General features: G+C 37.6%; 1 protein-coding gene across 5 annotated transcripts in view; it reads left to right on the top strand.

The window, feature by feature from the left end:
* Positions 1 to 21,187, top strand: part of SCAPER (S-phase cyclin A associated protein in the ER) — a 597,115-nt gene that overhangs the window by 512,402 nt on the left and 63,526 nt on the right. For all 5 annotated transcript variants that reach the window (XM_023197631.1, XM_023197627.1, XM_023197630.1 and 2 more), the window contains one exon: positions 20,135 to 20,290. In XM_023197631.1, the coding sequence (XP_023053399.1) occupies positions 20,135 to 20,290 (156 nt within the window). The remainder of the gene's footprint in view (positions 1 to 20,134; positions 20,291 to 21,187) is intronic.

Raw genomic sequence — 21,187 nt, 5'->3', positions numbered from 1 at the left:
TGTAGTCCCAGCTACTCAGGAGCTCAGGAGACTAAGGCAAGAGGATCTTGAGCCCAGGAGTTTGAGATCAGCCTAGGCAACATAGACACCATCTCTGGGGGGAAAAAAAAAAAAGGAAAAAACATCTGTGAACAGGGACATATTGACTTCCTTCTTTCCCATTTGGATGCCTTTTATTTCTTTCTCTTGACTAATTGTTCTTGCTAGGACTTCCAGTACTGTGTTGAATAGAGGGGTAAGTGTGGGCCTCCTTTTCTCGTTTCTAATCTTATGACCTTAGCTATGGGTTTGTCTTAAGTGACTTATGTTGTGTTGAGGTATGTTCCTTGTATACTGAATTTGTTGAGAATTTTTTCAATGAAGGAATGTTGAGTTTTGTCATATTGTTTTTCTGTGTCTCTTGAAATTATCATAGGGTTTTTTTTTTTTTTTTGTCTTTCTTTCTGTTAATGTGGTGTGTCATATTTATTGATTTCCATATGTTAAGCTATCCTTGCATCCCTGGGATGAGTCCCACTAATCACAGTGAATGATCTTTTTAATGTGCTATTGAAGTTAGTTTGTTAGTATCTTGTTGAGAATTTTTGCATCTGTGTTCATCAAGTATATTGGCTTGTAATTTTCTTTTGTTACATGTTTCTCTGGTTTTGAAATCAGAGAAATGCTGGCCTCATAAAATAAGTTCCTTCCTCTTTAATTTTGAGAGGTGTAGTTTCAGAATTCGTATTAGTTCTTTTTTTTTTTTTTTTTTGAGACAGAGTTTTGCTCTTGTTGCCCAGGCTGGAGTGCAATGGCGCAATCTCGGCTCACCACAACCTCCACCTGCCAGGTTCAAGTGATTCTCCTGCCTCAGCCTCTCGAGTAGCTGGGACTACAGGCATGCACCACCATACCAGGCTAATTTTGTATTTTTAATAGAGACGGGTTTTCTCCATGTTGGTCAGTCTGGTCTCGAACTCCTGACCTCAGGTGATCCACCTGCCTCAGCCTCCCAAAGTTCTGGGATTACAAGCATGAGCCACCGCACCTGGCCGATAATTAGTATTAGTTCTCTAAATATTTGGCGGAATTCAGCAGTGAAAACTTCAAGATCCTGGTTGGTTGGTTGGTTTGTTTGCTTTTGATACAGAGTTTCATTCTTATTGCCCAGGCTGGAGTGCAATGGCACGATCTCAGCTCACCACAACCTCCACCTCCTGGGTTCAAGCAATTCTCCTGCCTCAGCCTCCCAAGTAGCTGAGATTACAGGCATGCACCACCAGGCCCGGCTGATTTTGTATTTTTAGTAGAGATGGGGTTTCTCCATGTTGGTCAGGCTGGTCGCGAACTCCCATCCTCAGTTGATCCGCCGGCCTCAGCCTCCCAAAGTGCTGTGATTACAGGTGTAAGCCACCACGCCCAGCCCTGGGCTTTTCTTTGATGGATGATTTTTTTATGACTGATTTCATTTCCTCCCTCATTCTTGGTCTGCTTAGATTTTCTTTTTATAGTTTATATCTTGGTATGTTGCATGTGTGCAGGAATTTATTCATTCTATTATCAAACGTGTTGGTATATAGTTGTGCATAATAGTCTCTTATGATCCTTTGTATTTCTGTGGTATCAATGATTATGTGTCCTTTTTCATTTCTGATTTTGTGTTTTCTCTCTTTTATTCTTAGTCTAGCTAAAAGTTTGTCAGTTTTATCTTTTAAAAAAACAACTCTTCATTTTGTTGATCTTTTGAATTATTATTATTATTATTATTATTATTATTATCATCATCATCATTATTATTTTGAGACAGAGTCTCGCTCTGTCGCCCAGGCTGGAGTGCAGTGGCACAATCTCGGCTCACTGCAAGCTCCGCCTCTCACGCCAGTCTCCTGCCTCAGCCTCCCGAGTAGCTGGGACTACAGGCACCCGCCACCTTGCCCAGCTAGTTTTTTGTATTTTTTAGTCGAGACGGGGTTTCACCATGTTAGCCAGGATGGTCTCAATCTCCTGACCTTGTGATCCGCCCGTCTCAGCCTCCCAAAGTGCTGGGATTACAGGCTTGAGCCACCACGCCCGGCCTTGAATTAGTTTTAATCTCTATTTCATTTGCTTCTGCTCTGAGCGTTATTTCCTTCCACCAATTTCGGGTTTAGTTCCTTCTTATTTTTTCAGTTGCTTTAGGTATATCATCAGATTATTAGAAGTTTATCTTCTTTTTTGATGTAGGCATTATTGCTGTAAATTTCCCTCTTAGGACTGCTTTTGCTGTGTCCCACAGATTTTGGTATGATGTGTTTCAATTCTTACTAGTCTCAAGGAATTTTTTAAATTTCCCTTTTGATTTCTTCCTTGACCCACTGGTTATTTAGTAGCATATTTCCATGTGTTTGTAAAGTTTTCAGAGTTTTTTTGTTGGTAGGATTTCTAGTTTTATAAAATTATGGTCACTTGATGTGATCGTTCTCTTCTTAAATTTGTGAAGACTTGTTTTGTAACCCAAAGTATGATCCATCCTGGAGAATACCCTATGTGCAGTTGAAAGAATGTATATTTTGCAGCTGTTGGATGGAATGTTCTGTAGATGTCTGTTAGGTCCATTTGGTCAATGTGCAGTTTAAGTTTCATGTTTATTTGTTGATTTCCTTTATTGATGATCTGTCCATTGTTGAAAGTGGGATGTTGAAGTTCCCTACTATTATTGTATTGCATTTTATCTCTCGCTTATGATTAATATTTACTTTGTATATCTGAGTGTTCCAATGTTAGGTATACATATATTTATTACATAGTTATGTGAGGTGCATATATGTTGTTATATCTTCTTGTTGAACTGATCTTTTTATCATTATATAATGACCTACTTTGTCTCTTCTTACAACTTTTTACTTAAAGTCTATTTTGTCTGATATAAAGATGGCTACTCCTGCTGACATTTGGTTTCCATTTGCATGTTTTTCATTACTTCATTTTGTTTGTTCATCTTTAATGATGTGGTGAGTCTCTTGTAGGCAGCATATAGTTGGATCTGTTTTTAATCCATTCAACCACACTAAATCTTGTAAATAATTTAATCTGTTTACATTCAGAGTTATTATTGGTGAGGACTTATTTTTGCCATTTTGATCATTGTTTTCTGTTTTTTTTTTTTTTAATAGATCCTTTGTTCTGCTCTTTCTCTCCTGTTTACCTCTACAATTTAGTGACTTTCTGTGGTGCTAAGCTCTGTTTCCTTTTTCTTTTTCATTTTTGTATCTGCTGTAATTTCTTTCTTTGTGGTTACCATGGGGCTACCATAAAGAGTCTTACAGTTGTAATATGCTGTCTTAAGCTGATAGCAATTTGCCATTGGTCACATAAAAATACTTTTCCCCCCTCCTGTCAATTTATATTTTGCTGTTTTAATTTACTTTTTATCTGTTGTGTGTTTCTTAGCTTTTAATTGTAGCTGGTTTGTTTTTAACAATTTTTTACAACAATAATTACAACCACATCTTCATGGTTCTAATTATTGTTCTTTAATTTCTGGTTATAGCAGTTCTTTAAGCATTTCTTGTAAAGCTGGTCTAGTGGTCGTAAATTCCCTCAGGTTTTGCTTGTCTGCAAAGGTCTTTGTTTCTACTTCGTATCTAAAGGATAGCTTTGCTGAATAAAGTATTCCTTGGCTGACGGTTTTTGGGGTTTTTTTTTGCAGTCAGCACTTTGAACTTGTCCTTCTGTTATCTCCTGACTTGCAAGGTTTCTGCTGAGAAATCTGCTGATAACTTGGTAGTCTAATGGAGATTCCCTTACATGTGACTTGATACTTTTCTTTCTTTTTTTTTTAATCTTTGTTTTATTTTGATAGTTTTTTGGGGGAACAGGTGGTGTTTGGTTACATGAATAAGTTCTTTAATGGTGATTTCTGAGATTTTGGTGCACACCCAAGCAGTGTATATTGTACCCAATTTGTAGTGTTTTATCCTTCACCCCCCACACCACCCTTTCCCCTGAAACCCCAAAGTCCATTGTATCATTCTTATGCCTTTGCATCCTCATAGCTTAACTCCTGCTAAGTGAGAATATAGGATGTTTGGTTTTCCATTCCTGAGTTTCTTCACTTAGAATAATGATGTCTATTTGTGTCCAGGTTGCTGCAAATGCCATTATTTCATTTCTTTTTATGGCTGAGTAGTAGTCCATGGTATATAGATACCATGGTATATATATATATATACACACCACATTTCTTTATCCATTCGTTGATTGATGGACATTTGGGCTGGTTCCATATTTTTGCAGTTGTGAATTGTGCTGCTGTAAACATCTATGTGCGAGTAACTTGATGCTTTTCTCTTGCAGCTTTTAGAATTATCAAATAACTTTTGACAGTTTGATTATGATGTACCTTGGAGAGGATCTTCGTGGTTGAATATAATTGGGGACCTTTAAGCTTTCTGGATCTGGATGTCCTTGTCTCTCCCAATACTTGGGAAGTTTTCAGCAATTATTTCATTAAATATGTTTTTTGTGCCTTTTTCCATCTCATCTCCCTCTAGCATACCTATAAAGCAAAAATGTGTCCACTTAATGATGTCTAATAAGTCTTACGGGTTTTTTCTTTCTTTTCTATTCTGGTATCTTTTTTTTTTCCTCTGACTGGGTTATTTCAAAAGACCTGTCTTCAAGTTCAGAAATTCTTGTACTTGATCTAGTCTATTGTTGAAGCACTCAGTTTTTTTTTTTTTTTTTCATTTTATTCATTGCATTCTTCAGCTCTGTGATTTCTGTTTGGTTCTTTTTTGTGATATCTCTTTGTTCAGCTTCTCTTTCATATCATGAATTTTCTTGATTTAATTAAATTGTTTGTGTTCTCTTGTATTTCACTGAGTCTCCTTAAGATCATTATTTTGGACTTCTCTTTAGACATTTTGTAAATATCCTTTTCTTTTGGGTACATTATTGGAGACTTACTGTATTCATTTGGAGGTATCGTATTTCCTTGCTTTTTTATGTTTTTGTGTCTCTACATTGATATATGAACATCAGGTGGAACAGTCACTCTTACCTATTTCCTATGTTTTCCATCCCTTCATTTTCAGTCTATGTTTATCTTTAATGATGTGGTATATCGTTTGTAGCCAGCCTATAGTTGGGTCCTTTTTAATCCATCCGACCACTCTAAATCTTTTAATTAGAGTATTTAATCCATTTACATTCAGAGTTATTATTGATAGTTTAGGACTTATTTCTGCCATAAGCTTCATATGGTGAGACCTTTTCCTATAGGTGGGTCCTAGGTTGTTGATTGGGTATAGTGTGTTGCCTTTGGTTCTGGGTGGACTTAGTAGCAAGGTCTCTGTACAGTTTCTTCAACTGTAATTCTCATTAGCAATCTCTGTGATTGCCTCAGTAGCCTAGGCTGCAGGAATTTGAAACAATCACAGACATTGTAGCCTAGGGGCAGTGGCACTGGGCTGGTTGTTGGGCCAGGTACATGTTTGTACAGAGGTCTGAGACACTATCTGGCAGACGCTCCAGGAGGCAGCAGCCACAACCAGGCTGACTTCAAGGCTGGGTTCAGGCATGTGCAGGTGTGGCCAGCCATGTGGCTATGCAGTAGTCTCTCTGGGGAGGCAGGGCCATCACTGGTCCAGCTCTCATGCCAGATGCGGGCACAGCAGGCCAGCCAGCTGTTCGGTGGCTTCACCACAGTGCAGGCTTGCCTGTTCCATTGGTGGGTGGGATGCCACCTGGGTTCAGACACTGGCATCTCAGTAATTTTGTCTGGCCTGGGATCCAGCCAGCTACACTTAATAGTGATGCAAGCACCCATGTGAACATGGTGAAATGATGGCAGGGCCTCAGAGATGGAGAGAGTCAGTTGCTACTGGCCCCCAGGGCAGGACATACTCTACCAGTGGGTCTGGTTCCAAGATGATCTGTGCTGTGACAACTTAGATTACAGGGGTGGGGAGTGCTCAACATGAGATCCTACTCTGAGAGAGTTCAGGTTTACAAATTCCCAGCTACTCTCCAAACTAGATTTGGGTCCTATGAGTACTGGGAGATTCTCCTGTAGCAAGATTTGCTGGCATTTGTGGTGGCAATGAGGACTGCTGGGAATCTCCAGCTTACTTTTTCCCTGTAAGAAGTCCTCCCTGACCCTGAGCTAATCCCAGCAGGGAAGACAGTGTGGCAGAGGCAGGATACCTTACTCCCCTGTCTGTGGTGGTATCCTGGGCTTTCATGTTCCACAGGGATTTTGCTGCTCCTCTAGTATTCTCCAGTGTACTTCATCAGTCACTACAGTCAAAATATCGTTTGCTGGTTGTTTTGGTCACTTCTTGTTGGGATGGAGGGGGACAACCACCAGGCAACTCTAATTGGTCATCTTGCTGACACCCCTTGACCACATTAATCTCTGAATTTTTTTTTTCTTGAGACAGAGTCTTGCTCTGTCGCCAGGCTGGAGTTCAGTGGCGCGATCTCAGCTCACTGAAACCTCCACCTCCCGGGTTCAAGCCATTCTCCTGCCTCAGCCTCCCAAGTAACTGGGATTATAGGCACATGCCACTACGCCCAGCTAATTTTTGTATTTTTATTAGAGATGGGGTTTCACCACGTTGGCCAGGATGGTCTAGATATTTTGACCTCATGATCCGCCCACCTCAGCCTCCCAAAGTGCTGGGATTACAGGCATGAGCTACCACGCCCAGCCACCAGCCTTTTAGAATCTATGTATTCAAGGAGAAATTTTAGCTTAACACTTTCCTGGCCACCAGACCCTGACCACATATCTTGCCATCAGGATGTACCACAGATACCTCAGACTCCATAGTTCAAATCTTAATACATTATCTGTCCACCCAAAGGAGCTCCTCTTCCTGTATCCTCTGACCTTATCAATGACAGCGATGTCCTATTAAGTTACTTAAGCTAGATCTCTCAGTCTTTTACCAAACCAGTATCTAGTTAATCCTCCAGCACCTGTTGATCCTGCCTTGTAATTATTTCTCAAAACTCTTACCCTCACTCCATTGCTATTTCTTTACTTCAGGTGTTCAAGCTGTCTTGCAGCAGCAGATGGTGTATCTGTCTCTCTACCACCACCTTTTAAAATAAGTTCTTTTTCTAATTATGAAATTACTATGTGCTCAATGACAAAAACAATTTGGAAAACACAGAAGAGTACAGTTTTTTGTTTTTTGTTTTTTTGACACACACAGACTATCTTTAATTCCACCACCCAAAGATAATTACTGGGTTTGTGTTTTTTAGTGAATATATATGTAGTTATTTTATTTAAATATAATACCTATAAATACTGTTTTATAATGTGCTTTTTTTATTTTATTTTTTTAGAGACAGGGTGTGTGTGCTGTCACCCAGGCTGGAGTGCAGTGGCATGATCATAGCTCACTGTAACTCAGCTCCTGGCCTCAAGCAGTCCTTCTGCCTCAACCTCCAGAGGAGCTGGGATTACAGGTGCAAGCCACCACACCCAACACATCATATACTTTTCTAAATTCACTTTTTCAAGTCAATAGAAACTTGCAAATTAATTTTTACTGGTTTTCCAAGTATTTCACTACTTAGGAATGATTTGCTTCAGGTAACCTATTATTACACATATAAGTGTATTTTAGTTTTTTACTTTTTCATATAACACTGAAGAACATCTTTGTATGCTCCTCTTTTCCTTTTTTTTTCTGTTTTCATACAGTTGATTATTTTCTTATGATAGATGTTTAAAAGTAGAATTTCTGGGTCAGAGAATATACCTTAAGAATTTTGATCCATATTGCCAGATTGACCTACACAAAGAGTACCCATGAGTGTGTCCTTGTACCCTCAACCTAGACAATATTGGGTATCATCATTCTTTTTAAACCTTAGTCAAACTGAGAGATGAACATATTTAACTTTTTTGGTTTTGTTTTGAGATGGAGTCTCGCTCTGCCGCCCAGGCTGGAGTGCAGTTGCGTGATCTCAGCTCACTGCACCCTCCTCCTCCCAGGTTCAAGTGATTCTCCTGCCTCAGCCTTCTGAGTAGCTGGGATTACAGGCATGTGCCATCTCGCCTGGCTAATTTTTGTACTATTTATTTATTTATGTATTTTATTTATTAGTAGAGGCAGGGTTTCACCATGTTGGCCAGGCTGGTATTGAACTCCTGACCTCTAGTGATCCACCTGCCTTGGCCTTCCAAAGTGCTGGGATTACAGCCTTGAGCCACCACACCCAGCCAATATTTAACTTTTATATTGGTAGTGATGGGGAATATTTTTTAATGTTCACTGGCCATTTTTATAATTTTGTAAGTTGCTTCCTTATGTACTTAGCCCATTTTTCTACTATTGGAGGTGTTGAAATGTTTTAATTATAAAAATTCTTTACATATTCAAAACATTAACCCTTCATCTTATTATTGCAAATGGATTTTCACCCTTAGTCATTATTGCCATTTTTAATATTTAAATTTTCTATTATTTTATTATGAAATATTGTCAACATACACAAAACAAAATTATAGTTATCTGTGTACCAACAATTGTTAACTGATAAGATTTTTCATATTTGTCTTAGGTTAAATCTTTTTTGTTGTTGTTAAGAAACCAACTGTTGCAGATACAACTGCCTCCCCCTCCCCTTCCCTATCCTTTTCCCTTACTCTCTCCCAAGTGGTAAATCGCTGTTAAGAGTTTGTGTATATCATTTCATGTATTTTTTATGTGTGTGTATGTGTGTGTGTATCTATCTCCATAAGCAACATACTCTACTTTTAATGGTTTTTTACATTTACGTAAATGCTATGATATTATTTTACCAATTGTTATTTTTATGCAATGAAATGTAACATGTTTTAACTCTTTTTATATTTATTTATGTTGATTCACATAGATCTATCTAATTCATTTTAACTGCTCTTCAGATTCTATTGTGTGAATAAATTCCCAAATTTACCCATTTTCTACCTCAGGGCAATAGTTTATTCCTTTTGACTGTTTCAAGCAATGAGGTAGTAAATGTCTTTATAAAAGTCTTTTTCTATACTTGTACAAAGTTTCTCAAGGGTATATACCTAAAGGAGTAATTTATGGATGATATAATAAATGCATGTTCAACTTCTATCAGAAAATACTGTTAAATATTTGCTGACAAAAATTTATACCAAATACAAAAAAGTTGATACCTTAAAACCAAAATCTGACAAAGATATTCAACAAGTTAACACCAAATTGTTCTTTAAAGTAATTGTACAAATTTTAGTTCCCATCATCAAAAAAATTGCAGTTTCCATTTCCCCATATCCTTGCTAGTGTTTTTGTCAGTCTAATAGTTATGCACTGTTTTGTTTTTGTCGTCTTCATTTACCCTGACTTTATCACTAGTGAGGTTGAGCATTGTTTGTCAGTCATTGTATCAGTCTGGATTTAGTTGTAGAAAATGAAGCCATTATAGCTATTTTAAGGAGAAAAGGATATAAAACAGAGAATTAGGTGCTTACAAAATCGTTGAAAGGACTGAAAGAGAAAATTCTATCAAATAAACTTAAGTAAACACATAAAACTAATGACTACTATACTGAACAACATAATTCTATGTTCTTAATTTTTTTCTAGTTTTAACAATTAGCAAAACAGGAGTGTTAAAAATCTCCAACTGTGACTATGGATCTGTCTCCATTTAATTCGTATGATTTTTGCTTCATGTATTTTGAAACTCTGTTAGACTGTTGTGTCTTTCAGGTGGCCCTTTTATTATTATTCCTCTTTATTCGTGTTAAATACTCCTTGCTTTGAAGTCTAGTTTGTTTAATATTAATTTCTCACATAACTGTTTGGTCTTCTCCATCCTTGACAATTTTTTTTTCCTTTAAGCACTTTAAAGATATCATTCCATGATCTTCTGGCTTCCATCATTTCTTATGAGAAATCGGCTTTCATTTTTCCCGTGTAGGTTGTGTATTTTTTCTCCTCCACCTGCATTTAAGATTTTTTCTTTATATTTGAATTTCAGCAGTTTGACATAATCAGCTTCAGTGTAGTTCCCATTGTACTTATTCTGCTTGAGGTTTTCTGAGCTATTTGGATGGTAAATTGATGTTATTCCGCCAAAACAGAAATCTGCTGTCTTTAACTTTCCACAAAGAAAACTCTGGGTACAGATGGCTTTACTTCTAAATTCTACAAAGCACTTAAGGGAGAAATAACACCAATAATACACAAACTCTCTCAAAGGAGAGGTGGGAATACTTGCCAGCCTGTTTTATGATGCTGGTGCAACTTTAATACCAAAATCTGACAAAGATATTCCAAAAAAGAAAATTACAGATCACATTCCTCGTGAACATAAATGTAGTAATTGTTAACAAAATATTAGCAACTAAATTAAGCAATATATAAAAGGATCATGACGATATGAGATTTATTCTAGGAATGCAAGATTAGTTTTAACATTTAGAAATTGCCATATTAACTTCTCAAGAACCATGAAAGTTCATAGATTTTACCCTTTTTGCAGGCTAACAAGTTAGCCCACACAGTTTCATGGATGCTGGCAAAAGATACATGACTCCTAGTCAGAGACAAGGGACCTCATTACTCACAGACAGCAAGCAATTTGAACTTTATGTTCTCATCAGTTTTTCTTATCCCCAGGTCCCACAGAAACAACACAGGGTGGGCCCACATGGATGTTGCACGTGCATTGAGTTTACATCACAGCTTAGGAAACTGCCACAATCTTAGGAAACCCCAGTCTTTAAAATGGGCTAATAATAGACCTGTTCAACCTTTGCCTGGGAGGTAGACATTATCTTTACTCTACTGGACAGCCAACATACCTGACCTTTGCTCTAAAGGATGACATGACCATTTTCCAAGACCATTCCCTATACAAACATTCTAGAAAACAGTCTAGAACAAAAGCTGTTAGTTCATCTGCTCACAAGACATGCAAAAATGTGAGACCTTTTGAGGATTATCTCCGGGCACTGACCTCAATAAAAGGAAACTATGATCATCTTAGTAGATGCAGAAAAAATGAAAAAAAAAAAATGTGTCACCACTTCATGGTAATAAAATAAACAGCAAATTAGGAATAGATGGCAAAAACAGCTAAATCATACATAATAATAAACACTTTTTCTTTAAGATTAAGAATACACAAAGACTGTTTACCCTTATCACTTCTATTCAGCATTGTATTGAAAGTTCTAGCTAGTTCAGTAAGAAGTGGAAAAAGAAAAGGCATAAAGTTTGTAAAGGACAAAATAAAACTATTGTTATTTGCAGTCTCATGATTGCACATATAGAAAACTATGTAATCTACCAAGAAAGACTATTTAATAGAACTAATAAGTAAGATTTAAGCAAGGTTTGAATATACAAATATAACTTATGCAAAAATCAGTTGTATCACTATGTATAGCAGAAAATAGAAATCAAAATTTAAAAAACAATACCATTTATAAAAAGCATCAGAAAATATCAAATACCTCTGAGTAAATCTCATGAAAGTAAAGTAACACCTCTACAAAGTATTACTGAGAGAAACTGAAGACCTAAATAAATGGAAATATATGTAAATGGATCAGAAGACTCAATATTGCTAAAACATTATTTTTCCCCAAATTAATTTATAAACTCTATGTGATCCTAATCAAAATCCAAGCAGGCTTTAGAAATAAATTTACAAGTCAGCTCTAAGATGTCTATGGAAAAGGCTCTAACACAGCCAAAACAATTTTGAAAAAGAATAGTAAGTCAGAGGACTTGCCTGATTTGGGGACTTACTATAGAGTTATGCTAATCAAGACAGTCTGGTATTGGTATAAGATTGATCAATAGGTCAAAACAGAATTGAGTGCACAGAAATAGACACACACAAATACGGTCCAATTATTTGGGGTGGGGGAGCTGATTAGGCTTTGGAAAAAAATACACTATTTGTTAGATCAGTTTTTAAAGTTCATAGCAAAATTGAGTAGAAACTATAGAGTATTTCCATAAACCCCTGGCCACACACATGTACAGCCTCCAGTAGCCCTCATTAGAGTGGTACATTTGTTACTGTCAGTGAACCTACATTGATGTCGTTATCACCCTAAAGTCCATAGTTTACATTAAGGTTCACTCTTGGTGTTAAATATCTTATGGATTTTGGCAAATGTATAATGACATGTATTCATCAGTACAGTATCATATAACCCCATCCATTCATTCCTCCTTTCCCCACAACCTCTAGCAACCTGTCATCAGTTGATTTCTGATCAAGGGATCAGATTAATTTAATAGGGAAAGGAAAGGTCTTTTAATGAATGGTACTAGAACAACTGGATATCCATATGGAAGAAAAGTAACCTCTTGTTATATACAAAATTAATTTGAGATGGATCATAGATCTAAACACAAAAGTTGTGACCATAAGACTTAATAGCTACTTAACACGTGGAAAGATACACAAATAGCTACTTAGCACATGGAAAGGTGTTCAGTATGTTAGTTATCAGGGAAATGCAAATTAAAACTATACCAAAGTACTATTTCAAATCCGATAAAATGACTAAAATAAAAAAAGACTGATGATACCAGGTGTTGGTATGGATATAGAACAACTGGAGATCTGATACATTGTTTCTGGGAGAATGAAATGAAATGACCACTTCGAAGAACTCTTTAGCAATTTGTAAATTTAAACACATCTATTCTATGACTCAACGATTCTACTGTTAGGTATTTACCCAATAGAAATGAAAACACATGTTCACAAAAAGACTTTCCCATGGATTTTCATAACAGTCTTATTTATAATAACCAAAAACTATAAATAACATATACATCCATCAACAAGAGAAGGAACAAACAAATCATAGCATACAGGTTGAGTGTGCCTTATCTGAAATGCTTGAGACCAGAGTGTTTTGGATTTTGGATTTGGGTGGGGAGGGGATTTTGAGTATTTACGTTATACTTGCTGGTTGAACATCCCAAATCTGAAAATCCAAAATTTGAAATGCTCCAATGAGCATTTCTCTTGAACATCATGTTGATACTCAGAAAGTTTTGGGTTTGGGAGGATTTTGTATTTTCAGGTTGGGCATGCTCAACCTGTGTTCATACAGTGGGATACTAATCAACAATAAAAAGAAAGGAATTATTGTCCCATGCACCAACATGAATAAATTTCAAAAACATCATGCTTAGCCAGAGACAGATATAAAAGAGAACATTTGGAATGATTTCCTTTATATGGAGAGAGGAAAGGATTGGATAGAAAACAAGGGAACTTTCTGTTATGATGAGTATGTTCCATACCTTGTTTTTATTGATGGTTATTTAGATTTATGTAGTCTTCAAAACTTGTCAAACCAAACACTTAAGTTTTGTGCATTTATTATTTGGAATGTATCTTAAGAGAAAGCAGTTGATTATTAATCACAATGAAAGCAGAGAGAAAGGACAAAGGTTATCACAAATGTGATTAGCAAGGAGACAAGAGATGTGAAGGATAGACAACAGAATTAAAATGTTGAATAATTGATCTTCTCAAATAAGGTAACAGGAGAAGTACAACAGAAAAAAAAAAAAAAGCAAGAATAGGACACTTCTAAACTGAAGGAAAACATTCATTAGCCATTAGCCATATATGAAGGAACCAACTTTACTAGTGGGGTAGATATAAAGAGGCTGAGACAGGCCGGGCGCGGTGGCTCAAGCCTGTAATCCCAGCACTTTGGGAGGCCGAGACGGGCGGATCACGAGGTCAGGAGATCGAGACCATCCTGGCTAACACTGTGAAACCCCGTCTCTACTAAAAAATACAAAAAACTAGCCGGGCGAGGTGGTGGGCGCCTGTAGTCCCAGCTACTCGGGAGGCTGAGGCAGGAGAATGGCGTAAACCTGGGAGGCGGAGCTTGCAGTGAGCTGAGATCCGGCCACTGCACTCCAGCCTGGGGAACAGAGCGAGACTCCATCTCAAAAAAAAAAATAAATAAAGAGGCTGAGACTCAGGTCAGGCCTTGTTTCTAATATCACACAATAACTTAGCCTGATAGGATGTGACCTTGACCAAACTATAGCAGTAACAATTACAGTGGAAGCAAGAAGGATTTAGGACTATTTTAGAGGTAGAATTAGCTTCTATCTACCTCAGCCTTGGGCCTTGTCTACCTGATGAATTCATTTAAAAATATGAAGATGCCACGTCTTTTAAGAAGCTAACCCTGGCCCATTAAGCCAAAATTTGGCACTTCTGCTGTATGGTAGTAATACTTTGAACATACCTCTATTATAGAATTAATCATAGTAATGTGGAAATTATGTGTCAGCTATAATGTTAAGAGGTCCTTAAGGTTAGCATCAGCATCATACTTAGAACTAATTGAGTGGATGAATGCATGATTACAAATGGCTATCTTAAAATTTCTTGTAGTACTGTGAGATGAATAATGACATCCATTTGGATAAGAATAGTGGGAGAAGGAGATTTCAGAAGAGATAATGAGGTTTTTTTTGAACATACAAATATAGGGGTGCCTTGGGACCCCCAAGGGAAAATATAAACTAGTACTTTTAAGGCAGAAGTTCAGAAAAGAAGTAGGCCGGATGCCGTGGCTCATGCCTATAATCCCAGCACTTTGGATGGCTGAGGAGGGCAGCTCGCTTGAGTCCAGGAGTTCATGACCAGACTAGGCAACATGGCAAAACCCTGTCTCTACAAAAAAAAAAAAACTAGCCAGGCCTGATGGCATGCACGAGTAGCTGACTCAGGAGGCTGAGGTGGGAGGACCCTAGAGTCCAGCAGTGAGCAATGATTGCATCACTATACTCCAGCCTGGGCAATAGAGACCTTGTCTTTAAAAGCAAAACAAAAGTAGGCCTTGAGATAGAATTGGGAATTATTATTAACATATCGAGGATAGTTGAAACCATGGAATTGCATGAATTTACTAAATTTAGTTCAGGGATAGAACCCTAATAAGCAACATTTTGGTTGGAATGTGAGAGTGGATAGGTAGACATGGACAAAGAAACAATAACTCACTTTATTTTTTTTTTAATAGATTCAGGGGGTACATAATACAGGTTTGTTACGTGGATATATTATGTAATGGTGAAGTTTCGGCTTTTAGTGAACCCATCACCCAAATAGTGAAAAATTGTATACATATACACACACATATATATGTATATGTTTCTCAATATCCCTTTCTGTTTGTAAAGTTCAATGACAGAAAGCTGCAAAGGGACTCATTTTAAATTTCAAATGGCAAAGCAAATGGAGAGACCCATTTACTGTAGCATTTACAGCAGCATGTCTCTTTCCCAGGATGTGTGTTCCAAGAAGACTAGGAAGTTTTCTACATAAAGCTTTTCATCCTGGGTGTGGTAATAGTCTCAGCATTATAATTTCAACCTAATAGTTACAATGCAAAAGATATGTTGCTTTTGACCCCAGTATTCATTAGAAAATTCCATATTCTTCGCTCAAAACTGTGAGGTTGACAAAATGAGTTTCTCTATACTGACCTTTTAGAGCCATTTAGTTTAAGCATCTTCTTAGCCAGTCATTTAAAGATTGTCCATGCAGTTTTCAAGACACAGGCAATTTAGAAAAACATTAGTGTGACTCATTAGTAGGCACCATAGATGGCCGAGTAACCATAGGAGATGATACTCAGAAAGGACCAACTACTCAACAAGTGGTTGTTTTAGTTTGCCTTGGCTTTACAATGTTTTTTATCTCTTCACTCATTTTGTAGTCTTTCTGCCTTTCATGGCCAGTACAGGAAACCTAGCTAAGCCATTTTCATCTTGAGACTACATGGTTTTGAAGCTAGTCCTCAGTAAGGACCAAAAAGATGCCACAGAAAAGCAGTGAATTCAGTGCAAAGGACCCTCTTATCAGGAGTCAGAAAACCATAGAATGTTCCAGCTGTCTTGCTTGAGCTTATGCGTTGCCCTCCTTGAGCAGCAGTCTTCTTGTCTATCAAATGGGGATAGTCATACCAACCTCCACATAGTGAACTGGGTTTTCTCATACCTTGCTGTTGAGACTACAAATTGATTTAATGTTTCTTGAATATAATGTGGCTATCTGTATCAAGAGCCCTAAGAATATGCATACCCTTTGACTCAGTAATTCCACTTGTGGAAAATAGTCTGAAATCTGGCAAGGATTTCTACTCAAAATGTTCAGCACAGCATGGTTTATAATAAGGAATATTGAAAACAACCGAAAGTTGCAAAAATATTCCACTGGTAGAATATTATTCAATCATTAAAAATGATGTTTATGTATCCAGTCAGACCTCTAGAACCTAGATCATTTTACAGGAAATAAATAGTTCAAAAAAATGTTTTGTGACACCACAGGGATATAATCAGTAAAATTCAACTTGTGGGAAAGTGTATAGGATGAACAACCAGGTTTCATCAACAAATACATACATTTTCAGAGGGGGTTTTAAAAGGTGGAGGGTAGCTAACAGATTAAAAAGAGACTTAAGTCATATTAACCAGTCACAATGTGTGGTTCTTGTTTGGATTCTAATTTTTTTTAAAAAAAGACATTTATGGTACATTTAGAAATTTGAACACCAGTTATTTGATGGTATTAAGGAATGGTGATTTTTAGATGTGATAATGATGTGGTTTTGTTTTTTTAAGTGATTTTTTTTTTTTTAGAGATAGAAATGGAAACATTTACAAAGGAAAAATATGCCTTGGATTTTCTTAAACTTTATGCAGGATGTGGACAGATGGGATTGTCCACACAGATGGGATTGGCCATGGATTGATGGTGGTCAGGGCTGTGTGATGAATGCATGGGTATTTGTTATCCTCTTCTGTCAATTTTTTTTATGGTTTATGTTAACTTTTCAATAATACAGTTTTTAAAGATTTAAAATATAATGGTTAACCAAGATATTTTCATGACATAGAAGGGGCCTAAATTGTCATTGAATGAAATTCAGTATAATGTCAATCATGTGGAGAAAGAATCAAATAGAAAAACATGAAAGGAAAATTATCAAACTGGATTGTCTTTGAAAGGTGAAATTATGGCCAATTTTTCTACTTATTTTTCTGCTTTTCTTTACTATATAAATTTCTTTGATGAGCCTATGTTACCCTTATAATCAGAAAAAAACAAATTTTCACTCTGGTTAGAACTCTTTTAGAATCTTAGCTTGAAATAACATAAGTAAAACAGCATAGTAAAATGACTTGTGTACCTGGGAAGGTCAAGGTTTGAAGTAGATGCCGAGGTCTAAGTATAGTAATGCACTGCATAATGACTTTTCAGTCAACAACAGACGACATATACAATGGTGGTCCTGTAAGAATACAATACTGTATTTTTACTGTACCCTTTCTATGTTTAGATATACAAACACTTACCATTGTGTTACAGTTGCCTGCATTGTTCCCTGCAGTAACATACTGTATATGTTTGTAGCTTGGGAACAGTAGGCTATTCCATATAGCCTAGGTTAGGCTATACTATCTAAGTTTGTGTAAGTATACTCTATGATGTTTGCACAATGACAAAGTTGCCTAATAATGCAGTTCTCAGAATGCGTCCCCATATGCCATTACAGCTCTGTTTCTTTCAATTCTACTTATCTCTACTTGGCTTTATTCTCTAAGCAGATGTTCTCCATGTAACAAGTTGACTACTAGCACCCCCACAGTTAAACATTTTAGTTTAGATATCCCCAGTGGAAAGAGATTTTTCCTATGGTCATATATTAATCCCACAGAAGATGTTGAGTGGTCCTCCCTAGGTCATGTACTCATCCTGGAACCAGTCATTATGGCCAAGCTGATGAGTACTTTGACTGTCCTGAAGCACATGCTCAATCCTGGATTAGCAAGAGGGTAGCATCTTTAACAAGGCCCCCAGGACCATATGGAATAGGAGAGGAGAATGTGCTGGGCAGATAAAAACCAAAGCTTTCACAGTCTGCTCCCTAATGGTGTTCTTGGGATGATTCATTGGGATGATTAAGATGAAAAACACTTTATTCTATTTTGTTTGCTCATGTGTGTGTGTGCGTGTGTGTACAGACAGGGTCTCACTATGTTTCTCAGGCCAGTTGCAAACTTCTGGGCTCAAACAGTCCTCCTGCCTAAGCCTCCTAAAGTGCAGGGATTACAATTGTAAGCTACTGTACCCAGTCAAAACACTTGATTTTTTTTTTCTTCAGATGGAGTCTCACTTTGTTGCCCAGGCTAGGGTGCAGTGGCATGATCTTGGCTTACTGCAACTTCGACTTCCTGGGTTGAAGCGATTCTCCTGCCTCAGCCTCCTGAGTAACTGGGACTACAGGTACCAGCCACCATGCCTGGCTAATTTTTGTATTTTTAGTAGAGACAGGGTTTCACCATATTGGCCAGGCTGGTCTGGAACTCCTGACCTCAAGTGATCCACCTGCCTCGGCCTCCTAAAGTCCTGGGATTACAGGTGTGATCCCCCATGTCTGGCTACAGACAAAACACTTTGTAAATCGAAGAGTTCTGCGCAAATGTACAAGCGAGTTTTTAAAAGTCTAATTTTGTTAAATCAGATTGTAATAAGATTCTCAGTGTGTACATATATCAGTCTATCAATTTCCTTTATTAGAAGAGGTCTGGTGGTCATCATTTCATATTTCCCAATTTTAAAACTGTAGGAGTGCTCAGTAGCCCAGGTAGATACATTTTCTAATGTAAAAGATGAAAGGAGGCATTATTTTGTACCTTCAAAGTAGTAAACTTGGAATGGCTCTAAACATGAATTATTCATCAGTTTCTCCTTCCTTTTACAAAAACCTGTGTTGTTAAATGAATAGTGGTGGGGCCTGTAGTGCGCTTACACACCAAAACCTCAGTTGCTTTGTGTCTGTCTCTGAAAGTTAACATGTTGATTTGCAGAACTGCTATATTTGCAGTCCTACCCTTCTCATACATGTCAGTGCAGTAGCATTGAATTCTAGGCCAAGGTTGATTTATCTACAAGGTCTTTTATAGTCTTAAAATATTCTTTTCAATGATTGCTGCTCTGTGGATTAATAAAAGAGTTACTATTGTCAGTCCAGTTTACAAACAGCTCTAGAAAACTGTTTTTTTGTACTGAAAAGATGGAAATTATTTCTTAAATATTATTGTCAACCCTCAGGACTGGTACTTTTCAATAAAAGCAATTAGATTCTCACTGTTTGTTATGCTGTTAATGGTGATAGAGTCTTTAAAAATAGGGAACCTACAACTGGCTTTAGAAGTTTAAGTTGTGGCCAGGCATGGTGGCCCATGCCTATAATTGTAGCACTTTGGGAGGCCGAGGCAGGAGTATCACTTCAGGCCAGAAGTTCAAGAAGAGCCTCGTCAATATAGCAAAACCCCATTTCTACAAATAAAAAATAAAAAATTAACTGGGTGTGGTGGTACACAGGTGTAGTCCCAACTACTTTTGAGACTGAGGCAGGAAGATTTCTTGAACCCAGGAGGTTAGAGTTGTAGTGAGCTATGGTCATGCCTCTGCACTCCAGCCTGGGTGACAGAGTGAGACCCTGTCTCTAAAAAAAGAAAAAAAAAAGTATAAGTTGTAACAAAAGTGTCTGGGTTGAATCATTGTACTGTATCTTCTAAATCCTTGCATTGGGGCTCCCTAGTAGTTTAAAAAGGAACGCTTTTTAAGAGCATAAAGGTCATTATAAATCATTTCACTTGTTGTTAGACTCTTCAAACCAGTAAGAATGACTAGACAATCATTTTCATTCATTTTTTCTTGAAAAATAATATTCAAATAACCAAAAGAAAGAAGAGAGAAAAAAATTCTTACAGAAAGAGCTGATTATTCAGGAGTAAATCTAAGGAAATTCTTACTTAGGACCCCTAAGCCCACCTATCCTTCCTTACTCTTACCCAGTCCCTCACCACCAGTCACATTCTAATAAAATTAAGACTGTCTAGAGAAGTCAGCAAAGCCAAGCATGCCTGTATTCAGTGTTCCAAGTTAGTCTCTTCCCATCAAGAAATGTAGACCAAGCCTACCTTCAGTGAGAGCTCAACTTGTGTTGTGTCTGCTTGTTTGAGGGGTCCAAGCCTGTGTATTGTAAGATTCATCACTGAAGGTGAAGATGTTGCTGGCCTATTCAGATTGATAACATGCATTTCTCCCCCACATCTAGCTACGTGGTGAACATGGGTCTGATTGACAAACTGTGTGCCTGCTTCCTCTCGGTGCAAGGCCCAGTGGATGAGAATCCCAAGATGGCCACATTTCTGCAGCATGCCACAGGACTCTTACATGCAATGTGCACATTGTGCTTTGCTGTCACTGGAAGGTAAGGCATCTACTTGATCTCAATCTAGACTCAACTTTTGGAACATCTCTTGAATTTTGCCCATTCTAGGGTCATTTCATAGGATTTCAGGTGGTCATCTTGGCCATCTTTCCTCTTTGTTCTTTCCCCATCATTGGCTTTCTATATTGAGATGTATATTAATTTCTCATTTTTCTAGGCCACATACTCTTGCCAGTCTTTTTTTCTTGTTGGTGTCATAAATTTGACTATCATTGCTGGAAGAGACCTAAGAAGTCATCCAGTCCCTCTTCCACTGAGATCCAGAGGAGTCCAGTGATTCTCCTTCAGTCATTGAAGGAAACAAAGCCTAGACCAGAACAAGCCAAGCCCTCAGCCCTACACAGCGTAGCCTGAAAAGTGCTCATTACCGTCATTCATGTGCTTTCCGTTATAGGCTCCTAGGTTTATTTATTTTCGCTCTGTCCCTTCTTACAGAGTACTTCCATGAATAAGGGAAGGGAGCCATCTAAAACAATAGGTCCCTGAAATCACACATGACCCATGGGCATTGTGAAAGCCAGCGTACCAGGGACTACTACTGGCCTGGTTGGCTATTTAGACTACCCCATCCCATCCTACCCCATCCCACCCTGTGGACTGTCCTCAAAAACAGTAATTCTCTAGGAAGGACACAAGTAACCCTCTGGGTCTTCTTTTCTTCTCCCCAACCCATCCCTCACCAAGTAAGAATCGTTGATCATAGTGCCTCCATTTTTCTGATAGGAATATGACATATCCCTTAGGCATATTGAGGATATTCAATCAAATAATTTTCTTATAATTAATTCTAAACAGCACATAGCACATATGTATTACCTATTTTTTAATTATGTGTTTTGTGTTTTTAAGAATTTGTCAATTTAAAGCTTCTAAAGT

The sequence above is a fragment of the Piliocolobus tephrosceles genome, chromosome 6 (genome assembly GCF_002776525.5).
Source record: "Piliocolobus tephrosceles isolate RC106 chromosome 6, ASM277652v3, whole genome shotgun sequence".
Classification (NCBI taxonomy): domain Eukaryota; kingdom Metazoa; phylum Chordata; class Mammalia; order Primates; family Cercopithecidae; genus Piliocolobus; species Piliocolobus tephrosceles.
The sequence above is the reverse complement of the archived record's forward strand: the minus strand, read 5'-3'. Positions and strand labels throughout refer to the sequence as shown.